Here is a 12744-nt window from a genome sequence, read left to right on the forward strand (position 1 = left end):
TATTAAACATGCTCTGTACAAACCAAGCAACAAATTGGGAGGTGGTACGTGGGGGTGATCAACCCTGTCTGACCTCTCCTGGCCTCCCCCCCACCCAATACACACAACACCTATTTCCAGGAGCTAGTAAGGCACTTGAAAACTCTAGTTTTTTGAGAGATAACCTAGCAATCAGCTGACAGGAGCGTTTTATTCTAATTCCTATATAAAAGAAAGAAAATTAAATAAATATTAGACCTACTCAGCTGTAATACTAACATATTTTGATGTCTTGTGGCAAGTCACTTAAGGGACACTGGCTAGCCTTAGAATTTTAATATCTAGTCTTACTTTGGGTATGTCTATACTTGGGAATAAAGCCTAATTTATTGAAGTACTTGATTGTATAAAGTCAAAGTTGAGTGTCCACGCCTGCTCACAAAGTCAACTTAGTGTGTCTCCACTGAATTGCCTGAGGGTATGCAACATGCTGCATCCAATCTTACGGAGTTCGATTTTGCTTCATGTGTGAAGATGCAGCAAAAGGGATCTCTCTGGGCTTGACTGTTGAGCCCTTTACACCACACTATTGCATGGAGTAAGGGAGGTTGGTGTGAGCCCAAAGAGCCCCGATCTACACTAGGACAAAAAGTCGATTCTGATACACTTATTCTAGCTACGCTAATGGTGTAGTTACAAATAAGTATCTGGGATCGACTTTGTTCCCTCATGTAGAGCCGGCACCTATGCCACAGTCCCTGCAGTGCCATTGCATTTTGGATTTCTATGCCAGTGTCTTGTGGGAAAAAAAAGTTACCATAGGTGGTTCTGACTTTCTGATTTCATCATCCTAGACTGCATGTCCCTCCCTTCCCCCTGCTGAAAAGAACTGGCCAAGGGAATTTTCACTCTGCTTTTACATTGCCTGCCACACGCCATTACAAGGATAACGTGGATCCAGAGACATTTCAACGTTTGGTGTAGTGTTTTGTGATGACTTCCCACACTGCGATGCACAATATTCTAAACTTAATGCCCCTGGAGAATGAGTGGATTGAGGTGGGGGGTATTAACACACGTCAAGATCAGGAGAGTAGGAATGTGGAGTTGGTGGCAGCACTGGAGGCGTACACCTTGCAGCACAGGTTCTGGACCTGCAAACCCAGCTCAGACTGGTGGGGCCGCATTGTTTTGCAGGCACAGGATGATCAGCAATGGCTGCAAAACTTCCACATGCGTAAGGCCACTTTCAGGGAACTTTGTGAAGTGCTGTCTCCCGCCCTGAAGCACAGCGATACCAGAACGAGACCTGCTTTGACAGTCGAGAATTGTGTTGCAATTGCTCTGTGGAAGTTTGCAACGCCAGACAGCTACTGGTCAGTGAGAAATCAATTTGGAGTAGGCAAATCTACAGTGCAGGCTGTTGTCATCCAGGTAATCAAGGCAATCACTAACCTTCTCCTGGGAAAGACAGTGACTCTGTAGAATGTGCAGGACATAGCAGATGGATCTGCTGCCGTGAGTGTCTCTAACTGCTGTGGCGCCATAGATGGAATGCACATCCCCATCCTAGCACTGGACCACCAGCCAGCAGAGTACATTAACTGCATGGGGTACTTCTCTATGGTGTTGCAGGCATTAGTGGATCACAAAGGTTGTTTCACCGATATCAACATGGGGTGCTTGGGAAGGGTGCATGATGCACAAATCTTAAAGAATTATGGTCTGTTTAGAGCCACAGTGTTCAATACACTACCTGTTTGCCACACGTGGTGAATGGGGCACCAGGGTGGGGTGAAATGCAGCTCAGTAAAGCCACACATGTGGAGTGCCCCTCTGCTTGCTCCACGTCTCCCCCCCCCACAACCTGTCTAATGTAATCCAAACTGCTGGAAATTTTAGTTACGTTCACATGAAACAAACAAAGAAACCAAAACAAAAACCTTTCTGGCATGTGTTACGAAAACAAGTCTGCAGAATGTAAAAACTTTATCAATTGGTATGTAAACAGGAATATACAGACATAAAAACAGTAACATATTTCAACATTTCTAATGAGATGGATGAGTCTGAGACCCAGCAACTGATTGTGCTGAGTCCCTTTCATGCCCACCTGAGGGGGCCCGCCCCTCCACATCGCTCCTCCCCATCTAGTGGGTAATGATTCAGTATTTTCTCTCTGCTTCACTGTAAATGGAGTTTCTTAATAGACTTGTTTCCTGTAAGTGGATTCCCACCGTCTTGCATCACAACTCATAAAATGAGAACACACTAGTGGTTGGCTATAGAAATGACACACTGACTCTGTGACCAAGACTGTGAGGTTATAGTGACTGGATCAGTTTCATGTAGCCCTGCTGCAGGACAAGAAAACGTGACTGTTTCTTTGCAATGGGTGTCTCAGTAGTTTACTTGCTATTAACACACCTTTGTTTGATGGGCTTTGAGAATTCAACATTTTGATTGGCAGACACCAATCTGAGTTTTTTTACATTCACTTGATTTTTAGCAGGGTTTTATGCTTCTGATTTTAAAAAACTACGCCACTGGTCTGAATTCGGTTATAAAATCATCTTTAAAAGAATGACGTCTCCATCTGCCTTCTCTCAAACCACTGGCCCTCAACTCTTTTCCTGGCAACCCAATTACCGAGAATGTTGGCTGAATTGTTTTCCCAATTACCCAGAATGTTGGCTGAATTGTTTTTGTTTTAATGATAATAATTTAATACCTAAATCATGTTAGCTGCAGATCTCAAAGTTCTTTCCAGTAAGGCTAGTATTGTTGTCCTCATTTTACAGATGGGGAAACTGAGGCACAACGAGGCAAAAGAACTCGCCCAAGATCATTCAGTAGGCCAGTGGCAGAGCTGGGAAGGGACTCAGTCTGGCCACATAAATTGGGATCCATTTTATAACAGCATGAGTATTTCCCAGATATACAGCTGAATTTTCCCATCAACCCAAAGCAACAAAGCAGCATTTTTTTAAAAATATCCTCGGGGACAAGAGCACTGCAAGCCTCTAGAATGGCAAAGTGTTTTGAAACTGAGAAGGGGAAAATATTTGGGGAGACAATAATCTAACAAAACCAGCTCAACTAATTTTCTGGTTTACTATTACAACAGCTGAGTTTGCTCTGCAGTAACTCCTTGAAAATAGAGCAGTCAATTTCAACCAAGAATGGAGCCTGCCTGCAGAATCACAAGAGTCTGAAAATAGCGCTTGATCATTTAAATGCTACTGTACCTCCGTCAATGGTGACCGCAAGACTGTTATTCCGAGGCTAGTGTTGCACTCTAGTGCACAAAGGTTCAATCAAGCTTCAGTGCAAATTAACGGTGCATACCACCTGCACTTTGTTCCCCGTGTATTGCACAGACCAGTCCTATAATGTATTTGGGAAATGCTACTGCAGTCATCTGTCAGCAGTCTACTGGTGGATATAAGGATGAATGCCAAAGGGAACTTTATGGACTCCTAACTGAATGATACAATGAGCTGCTTTTTGTGGACTACATCAGTCTCTTTCACTACTGATGCCATTTCCGTATACCCTGTATGTTGCTTGTATAAACATATCATTCCATTGTGTCAAATTCCTATGCTGCAAGTCTCACCCGAATCTCTGCCGAACAATTAAATTTTTGCATGTCATACATAATAAAAGCTTACAGATAGTGAATATTCTGCACAAGCAGAGCAATCCCCATATTTAGGTTACTTTCAGCAAGAGTCCACTATCTAAAAGCTATTGCTATAAACAAAAAGCAATTTGGTAATTCCTCTGAACTGTAGGAATCACCTGCGCATTTGACATGTTGATGCATCTGAAAGCTGCTTCTGTCTCAAGACAGAGAGAAAGTCTGACACGCCTGTGGGTATATTTCTGGCTCTGCTCTAACTTGCTTACTACAAAGACAAATCAGGATAATAAGCAGCACTGTAGAATCGGTGGTTATCTTGGAAATACCGGTTTGATGTTGCAGCCAACTAGCTGCAAGTGGAATTAGCACATATCTATTTTCCTCCACAGGTTGCGAGTTCCTCATTACCCTACATGCACATTCACTATGAAGGCTCTGCTACAGACATTTCATACGCGAGCTTAAGGAGAGTCAGATTCAGTAAATACACCATTTGACTTTCAGGCTGTGAAAACCCAGACATGAACATGTGTCCCTCCCTCACACCCCACAACCCAAAATGGAATTTTGTGGTCATGTCCTGGCCTTTGTGCTAGGAATAGCAGGCATTACCTTCACTACGTCCAAACCTAAGTGAGGAGCACTGAAAAGGTTGCTCCCCAACTACACCATTAACCAGGAATTACATGAATATTAGATTTTTTAGGTTTCAAACATACAATGCATACACGGCCAACCTGAGGAACTCTTTGCCAGAGGCAGCAACGAAGGGTCCTGTGGCACCTTATAGACTAACAGAAAAGTTTTGAGCATTAGCTTTCAGGGACACAGACTCACTTCATCAGATGTACGAAAGCTCATGCTCAAAACTTTTCTGTTAGTCTATAAGGTGCCACAGGACCCTTCGTTGCTGTTATAGATCCAGACTATCACGGCTACCCCTCCGATACTTTGCCAGAGGGTGTTCTGAAGACCAACACTATAATAAAAAAGGGTTTTAAAAGAACTGGATAAATTCACAGATGATATGTCCATCAATGGCTTATAGTCAGGATGGGCAGGGATGGTATCCATAGCCTCTGTTTGCCAGAAGCTGGGAATGGATGGCAGGGGATGATTCACATGATGATTACCTGCTCTGTTCATTACCTCTGAAGCACCTGTCACTGACCACTGTCAGAAGTCAGATACTGCACTGACCGGAGGTTTGGTCTTACCCACAGTGGCCATTCTTATGGTCCTAACCAGATCCCAAGCATTTTCTTCTCTCTCCAAATAACCAATGTGGTCCATGAGGCTCTTGCCCACTTTCAGATGGGCAGAAATCTCTGCAGGTTGATAGGAAATCCCAGACCACAAACATAATACTGCAAGATACCATGGGGGAGGGGAGCACCTCATCTTTTCACCTGAAATGCTCCAGATCATAGCAGAGAGAGAGGGCTCTATTTGTCATCAAGTTGGTAGATTGATGAAAGCTTTTAGGAAGGGATGACACTGTCAGGTCAGGGCAAATATTTGACCATCCCTTTACTTTTGGGATTCACAGCTGGAAACAATGGGTCCATCACAGCACCTCTTAACACATATGTAAAATGGAGCCACTCAAACAACCAAAACTTTCTCCTGCACCCTAGAAGACATGGTGACTGACACACACTCAAAACAACTGTTCCCAGACATCACCCTGTTCCTTTCCCACGATCACTTTCTTCAGACCAGAGAAAACAGAAATTACGGCAAAATACTGCAGCTAGAATTTGTTATATTTTTACAGACTGACCAGCTCTGGCTCTGGTTTGATTACGGGGTAGGAATTAAGCAGATGGCACTTGAAAGTCAGTTCTAATAGTGAGGAGAGTGATCAGGTTCACTAGAGGTGGGATGTGCAGGAGTGGGGGAAACAGTCAGTCTCCCTGATCCCAAGGAGCCTCACCACAGGCTCACCACTGAGGAGTTTAAGCTTTGAAGATTCAGCAGGGGCAGAGCCAAGAGAGAGCTGCGGCATCATCCCTTGTGTAAGATGATGCTATTCCTCCCATCATCCTTACATGGTAACTCCTCACCACCCCAAACCTTACCCTGAGAACAGCTGCTGTTGAAGCTCTCATGGGAACGCAGCTCCTGGAAGAGCAGTGATGCTATGCTGTAGGCAGCAGACCCATGCAAACATCTGGAAGTGCCAGGCCTCCATATTGATGGCCACCACCCTGCACAATTATCCCAAGAACCCATCAATCTTGAGTCACCTACTGCCTTCCTAAGCCTCCCACAAAGCCAGTTTCTCTTAGTCTTGATATGGGATCAATCACCATTGTAATTACGCACCAAACACAAACCAGCTAACATGACATTTCATTGTGAAATCCAGTTGCCTGGCCCCTCTGTGAGGTTTTCCATTTTTTTCAAATTTTAAACTTTTATGTAGGTGATTTGACAAAAGGATGTTCCAATATCAGGATTTATCGAAGCAATGGGTAAAGAGCTCAGCTTCTTCAGTAAAGTAAGATCTCTAGGATTATTAATTGCCTCGAGCAGAAAAATATGTTTGCAAATCCCAACAAGGTGACAAGTGATAAAACTGGATCACTTCTGCCTACATTTACACGCAACATAACTCCTGGATTCTGCAGCACTACATACATTATTGACAGCAGAAATGGATTATTCAGGGCAGAGTCTGATCTCCGGCACTCTGGTGTAAAACAAAGTGACCCTGCAGAAAACAGTGGAGATGCCCTGAAATTGGTGTAACTGAAATCAAAATGTCTGTGCTTCAGGGGCAAGCATATAGTACCATAGATATAATGGTACTTACAGGGTACAGTGGAACTACCCAGCTTACAGAATCAGAGAGTAAACAGCCATACATGTAGTAACTTGGGAGAACAGTCTAAATTCCCTTTTATGAATTGGTATGTCGGGAAACACGACTGGAACAGTTCCCATCCATAATACCTCATTTCCTCTTTATCACAAGGAGTGCAAGCTATTTGGCCTGACTCTGCCTCCATTTTATTTTGGAAAGCCACTAATGTCCTTTCTGGTGCAAATGGGAGAAAGCCACTCCTAGAATGGAGGCACAAAGGGGATTATCTGACACCCAGAATGAACTCAAATCTGGTGAGCTGCAAACTTTTCCTGGATGAAGTCTCCGGAAAGCCTAATGTGCTGACATCCAGCATCCGCACTATAACATCCTAGTGGAACTTTGACGGTGTATGGGGAACAGCTGCAAAATTAGTCTAACTTTCATTGAAAGACTCTTGGTCACATCAAGTACTGAAGTATATGTACTAATGGTGCCACCCAGAGGTATCTGAATGTAGCACACAGTTCTGTGTCTAAAAGACTCATTTATGTGCAATTATGGAAGTCAGGAATAATGTCAAACCATCAGTTTTTAAACTGTATTAGGAATTTGTCTTTAAATCAACCAGAGAATAATTTTGCCATTACTTTATTGTACAAATTTCTCGTCTATCAGTTTTTATTCAAAATTTGCTTTTTTGCAGTCCTTCCTGATTCCTAGTGTTTTATTTTCTATGTATATTAAAACAGTGTTTCTTAATAAATCAGTGTCTCTAGTCTCTATTTATTAAGAAGACATAGTGTTTGATGTCTATCAGTGGTTGCTACATTCAGCATTAGAATAACACCATGTGTAAAATTCAGAATGGGATGCCTGTGTTTTCACACCCATATAATGGTATGAAAGCAAACACATTTTAAAGTGAAATGTACATATGGACAGAGGGACACATTCTTTTCTATCCAGAGCAATTGATTACTCTCCTACAGTTGGAATTTATGGGGATCATAGTTCACAGAAACAATACCTTCCCAACATGTGTAAAAACAACATTCCCTCTTTTATTTTCATCTGTCCAACAGACTGTACCGCAGGGTCTCCTTCAAGGGTGCTGAGCACCCTTGAAAATCTCAGCAATTGTCAATCCTAATTTAGTTCTCTTTTCAGGAAATAAACCCCTAAGATGGTTGTATGACATTAAGAGGTAGATTTTCCAAGTGGCACACGCTGATCTCCATCAATATCAAGGAGAGAAGATCTGTTAAGAACGAGTCCCTTTGAAAAATCCCTGTGGAAATTAATGGGATCAATAACTCCAACAGTATAAAAATGGGTTTTGGACAGAGATGTATTTAAATGGAAGGATAGTTAATTTTGAGATTGTACTTACTAATGCTTAAAGATGTGAGTATAAAAACTGCACTTGCTTCTACCCACAGATAACTTAAATTTATCCATTTCTCACAATTCATCATAAGATTTTGGAGAGCAGGTACTATTTTGGCTTTAAAGGTCTATGTTTTTACTAATACAAGCCAAATAGAAACTGAGGGGCATGCTGTCTTGAAACTTAACTAACTTAGTAGAGGCCCTAGCTCATTGGTCCATTCTACTTACTTATTACCAGCAGAAAGAACACTATCAAGATTCCTCTATCAGTGATCAGTCACTTTTACTGCATCAGCATTTCCAGGCTGAGAGTCCTTTTGCACATGTAACAAAAAAGACTTCTTGGATCACCTATTGCGGAAAAGGGAGCATAACCAGAGAAACAGGTGGGCCTACCAGAAGAAAATACAGCCAGGGCCCCTACAACTGAGTTTGATCTATGTGCAAAAGCCCATCCTGAACAACCACTGGTCAGGTAGGGAGAGAACATCCACCATACCTCAAATACCTCAGGCTATGTCCACCCTAAGGAAATAAGTTGATTTCAGATACACAATTCTAGCTACGGTATTTGCATAGATAGAATCGACATTTCGGAATCGACTTACTTCCCCAGTGAAGACAGAGCCTTTATAGTCTTGCTTCAATGCCCAGAGAGACCGATTTTGCCATGTCTTCACTAGATGTGTAAAATCGAACTCTGGAAGACTGACTGACAGCGTGTTGATCTTCTGGTGAGTATAGACACATCCTCAGAGATGTATGAGGTATAGATGCCTAGAGAGATGGATACACGTACGGAGCTGCCTTGTAATTGCACTGGGGATGCTTCCAATAGACAGCATGTGTATAGACTTGGAATATCCAGAACTACTGTGGTCTTCAAATATACTTTCTTACCCCGCCCTGCCCATGCCACTCCCCCTCCCTCCCCCCAAAAAAAATTACAAAAGAGTTAATATTAGGCTAGATTTTGTGGTCTTGGCCAAAATGAAAGTTGAGGGCTCCCTGCGTCTTGTATGAGGAACTCAGCAGCTAGCAGGACTGGCACCTTACATTTTGCACTGGTTGTGGTAGAATTCAGCCAAGCAGAAAGGACATCCTCCTCTTTAGTGACAATGGTGCAATTTGAGAATATCAGAACCAAATGTAGAGTAACTCATGCAGCCCCATCAAATGTTTTCATTTACAGCAATAAAATATAAAGCAGACTTTATTAAAGAAACAAAGCCCATTGTGTGTATTGCCTCTGACTCCTGTGCTCCCATGAAAAAACTTTTATTAACTACCGGTGTGCTAGAAAGGGTTTTTTTTTTAAATAACCAGTTTCTGTGGGGCTGATCTTTAGGTCCCAACTTCCACTTGTGCACATACAATTTTGTCCAAATGGTTTTTTGTTCATGCAAATTCTAATGCCTGCTAGAATCTAATAGTAGTGCACGCAGAACTTGTGTCATGAAAAGATGGTTGCACAAGCTGATGGCAAAATTATACAACCAAGAGATGAGAGCCAGTAGAGGCCCCTGTCAAACTCAGATTTGGCCCGCTCATTTTGCAGCACTCTTCTGAAACAGCATTGAGTGCAATGCCATAATTCCTCTTTCCCTTTTAAATCAAGGTGTCATAACAATATGGGACCAATCTGTACCTGAAGAGAAACATGAATACAGGAAATTATAATCCACCATTATATTTCCTCATCTCATGATTAGCCATACACAGTGCATGGCAGATAATGTGCACTGACCTGTACTTCCCTGTCCGTACTTGTAGAGCTTTCATACCGCACTGCTGGGCACCTCCTACATCATTCACAATATCATCTCCAATCATGATGGCCTGTCAGAGCAACGAAATACAGACAAAACCAGTGTCAAGTAAATCTTATTTCTGCCATACTTCATATTTCTTGACATAATAAACTACTTGATTTGATGTTTAATACTGACACCATACAAATTAAACAAGATAATATTGTCATCCTATTGATTAAATGTCATCCTACATTGAATATAATTCACACTGAACCTCTGCAGGCTATCCAGCTGATAAGTATACATCCACATAATTTGAAATCAAAGCAGAAGAGTCAAAAATGATTTGGCACAATACAAAAACAATGCAGAAATTCATAAAGATAGTTCCACATTCCTGCCAAAAATGTTTAATGTTATTGAGACAGCAATTAAGATAATATTGAGTATTAACATTTCATCAAAAATTATGCTATAAAGGCTGATCAAAATGTTTGCACATCTATTTCCAGATCTATGAAAAATATAATTTGGGAACATTTATTCTTGAATCGCGCTATGGCAAATACAACAATTTGGAAAGATGTGCATCTAATATAGCCTTATGTTATGTTATGCAAAAATGCACAGCATTTTTCGTAGGTGTGTACAATGATTGCATCATAAGCAGTTGCTACATATGTAAGTGAAATATAAGCAAACTAGAGTACATTAGTTTCAGAGCAAAGTTTTACTAAAAAAAGCCTCTGTGCTATTTAGCAGATGTATGTCTAAGTGCACACCTATAACCTTAATGAGAATGTGTACTATGGCATGTACCAATATGTACAATTTTCATATGGTGATATCTCTGTTATATCAAAACCCATTTGTTTCAAACCAAACCATGCACTAAAGTCATAAGTGACAAGTTTCAAGTCTGTGCTGTCACACTGTCGTCCACACCCTTGGGTTTTAAAAAGGTTATTTCAAACTTCCCACACACTCCAAAAAGAAAAAATAATCCCTGATCAAACATAGAAAAGTTCAGCCCCAAGCTCAGCTGCTTGCCTACGGCACTCGGCAGTGCAGTATAGGAAGGAAGTGGGCAGCTCTCGGTGGATAAAGAACAGGTAAAGAGCTATTTAGAAAAGCTAGACACACAAATCCATGGGTCTGGATTTAATGGGTACTTGGGGAATTGGCTGATGTCATTGCAGAGCCTTTGGCTATTACCTTTGAAAATTCATGGAGACTGGGAGAGGTCCCAGATGACTAGAAAAATGCAAATGTAGTGCCCATGTTTAAAAAAGGAAAGAACAATCAAGGGAACTATAGACCAGACAGTCTTACCTCAGTCCCCAAAAAAATCATGGAGGGGATCCTCAAGGAATCCATTTTGGAGCACTTAGAAGAGGGGAAAGTGATCAAGAGGAGTTAACATGGATTCACCAAGGCAAGTCATGCCTGATCAGTCTGATTAGCTTCTATGATGAGGTAACTGGCTTTGTGGACATGGGGGAGTCAGTGGATGTGATATACCTTGACTTTAGCAAAGCTTTTGACACAGCCTCCCACAACATTCTTGCCCATAAATTAAGGAAGCATGGATTGGATACATGGTCTGTAAGACAGACAGAAAGCTGGCTTGATGGAAGGGCCCAACGGATAGTGGTCAGTGGCTCAATGTCTGGCTGGCAGTCAGTTTCAAGTGGAGTGCCCCAAGGATCAGTTTTAGGGCCAGTACTGTTCTACATCTTTATTAATGACCTGGATGCGGGGATGAATTGCACCCTCAGCAACTTTGCAGATGACACTAAGCTAGGGGGTCAGGTAGATACATTGGAGGGTAGGGATAGGGTCCAGAGTGACCTAGACAAATTGGAGGATTGGGCCAAAAGAAATTTGAGAGATCTGGGCTTATTTAGTTTGCAGAAGAGAAGAATGAGGGGCAATTTAATGGCAAGCCTTCAACTTTTAGGATAAACAGGGAAAATACAGTACACTTTTTCGTATCTGGCCACCCCAGGCCTGGAAGGTTGCTGGATATTCAAGTATTCTGGATAATAGATAGGCATGCCTAGCAATGTATAAGACTAAGAAAAACAAGATTAGATATTAAGAAACAAACAAACAAAAATGTGTGCAGAGTACTTTATTTGCCAACAGCAGTAGTACTATACACTGTAAACTTACACTGTACTTATGGAAAATGTAACTAAAATTTACTTGTAGTTAAAATGCTGATTATTTGAGAGTTTCAGATGATAGAATGCCAGATATGAAAATGTTTAGTGTATGTCTTGTTCTAAAATACATCAAACAAAATGTTTTTGCTACTAGCTTTCAAACATGATTTTGCACCTACAACAGACAGAGCCAGTTGGGTTTGAAAATAGAATAGTTACATGAACAAGCTATATTAGCTGCAGCTTTGCTTCATGGCTGCTTACATTTGCTATTTTACCTAAAGTGCTACAGGCTTCCAAAATAATTATATCTCACAACTCTCACTGTTATAAAGAGCACTCATGTTTTGCCTAAATTGACTACTCAGCCACGTAAACTTGCTACCTCAATTATTCTCATACTTGAACAACAGAAATATAGACATGTTACACTAGGGTTACATGCAATGTTTATTTTTATATTATATAGATTGTCTCACATGTTAAGCACTCTGCCCTACACTTTTTCTTGTATCCCTCATTAAAGATCTGTGTCCCACATTTGGACCTTTATAGGTTAACAGGCACATATAATTAGGTCACAATTGCCTTAGATGGCAGTGGTGTTACCTAGAATATCATCAAAGAGACTCCACTGAGGGCCAAATTTTAAGAGCCTCTGCTGTATACACTCACGCTGTTCTCCAGCTCTATAGCCCCCTCCTCTCTCGACTGTGACTGTTCCATTGCTTCAAAGAGTTTAAGGCTACACGGGACCATCAGATCAACTAACCTAATCTCTAAAATGTACATCAGGCCAATAAATTTCACCGGATTACTCCTAATCCCACCGAAGCCTGAACTTCTACATTGCAATTCAACAGCCCCTTTGTTCAAGCACCATGGGTCCCAGTCAGCAGGCATAGGTCACCAGCAGGTGTTTAACTGCAATGTAGACAAACCCTTAAGGAAATGAATCTTTGCTCCAGTTATAAAACCCTAAACGGAGATTTCCTT

The 12744-nt window shown here is 41.5% G+C and overlaps 1 protein-coding gene across 1 annotated transcript in view; it reads right to left on the minus strand.

Annotated features, from left to right (window-relative positions):
* The window catches only part of LHPP (phospholysine phosphohistidine inorganic pyrophosphate phosphatase), a 194506-nt gene that overhangs the window by 122023 nt on the left and 59739 nt on the right, over nucleotides 1-12744 (minus strand). Inside the window, exon 6 of the mRNA XM_074999686.1 lies at nucleotides 9574-9665. Coding sequence (XP_074855787.1) covers nucleotides 9574-9665 — 92 coding nt within the window. The remainder of the gene's footprint in view (nucleotides 1-9573; nucleotides 9666-12744) is intronic.

This window comes from Carettochelys insculpta, chromosome 7 (genome assembly GCF_033958435.1).
Source record: "Carettochelys insculpta isolate YL-2023 chromosome 7, ASM3395843v1, whole genome shotgun sequence".
In the NCBI taxonomy this organism is placed as follows: domain Eukaryota; kingdom Metazoa; phylum Chordata; order Testudines; family Carettochelyidae; genus Carettochelys; species Carettochelys insculpta.